We start from the raw sequence: 255 nt of genomic DNA, 5'->3' as shown, positions 1-255 counted from the left end.
GTGGTGCTGCGCTACCACTGGATACAGCCCTTCGTGTGCGGCCTCAGGGCGCGCCTTGCCGCCTTCCACAGGTACGGGCCCTGCGGGGCCGCCCTTTCCGGCCCAGACCTCGCTCGGGTCCAGCAGCACCCGCAGGCCTCCCCGATGCCGATCCCTCCAGCACTCTGAGAGGGATCAGGCTGCACAGTCAGCTCTGGGCTTTCCGGGCGGCGGCCGTGCTGTGCCTCACGGGTCATTCCAGCGACTCCGGGCAGC

General features: G+C 70.2%; 1 protein-coding gene across 1 annotated transcript in view; it reads left to right on the top strand.

The window, feature by feature from the left end:
- Positions 1-3: 3 nt before the first annotated feature.
- USB1 (U6 snRNA biogenesis 1) overlaps positions 4-255 on the top strand; it is a gene marked incomplete at its 5' end in the record, with an annotated part of 3,587 nt that continues 3,335 nt past the window's right edge. The window contains one exon of the mRNA XM_010010820.1: positions 4-71. Within this exon, the coding sequence (XP_010009122.1) occupies positions 4-71 (68 nt within the window). The remainder of the gene's footprint in view (positions 72-255) is intronic.

This window comes from Nestor notabilis, unplaced genomic scaffold, assembly GCF_000696875.1.
Source record: "Nestor notabilis isolate BGI_N333 unplaced genomic scaffold, ASM69687v1 scaffold15573, whole genome shotgun sequence".
In the NCBI taxonomy this organism is placed as follows: Eukaryota; Metazoa; Chordata; class Aves; order Psittaciformes; family Psittacidae; genus Nestor; species Nestor notabilis.
The sequence above is the reverse complement of the archived record's forward strand: the minus strand, read 5'-3'. Positions and strand labels throughout refer to the sequence as shown.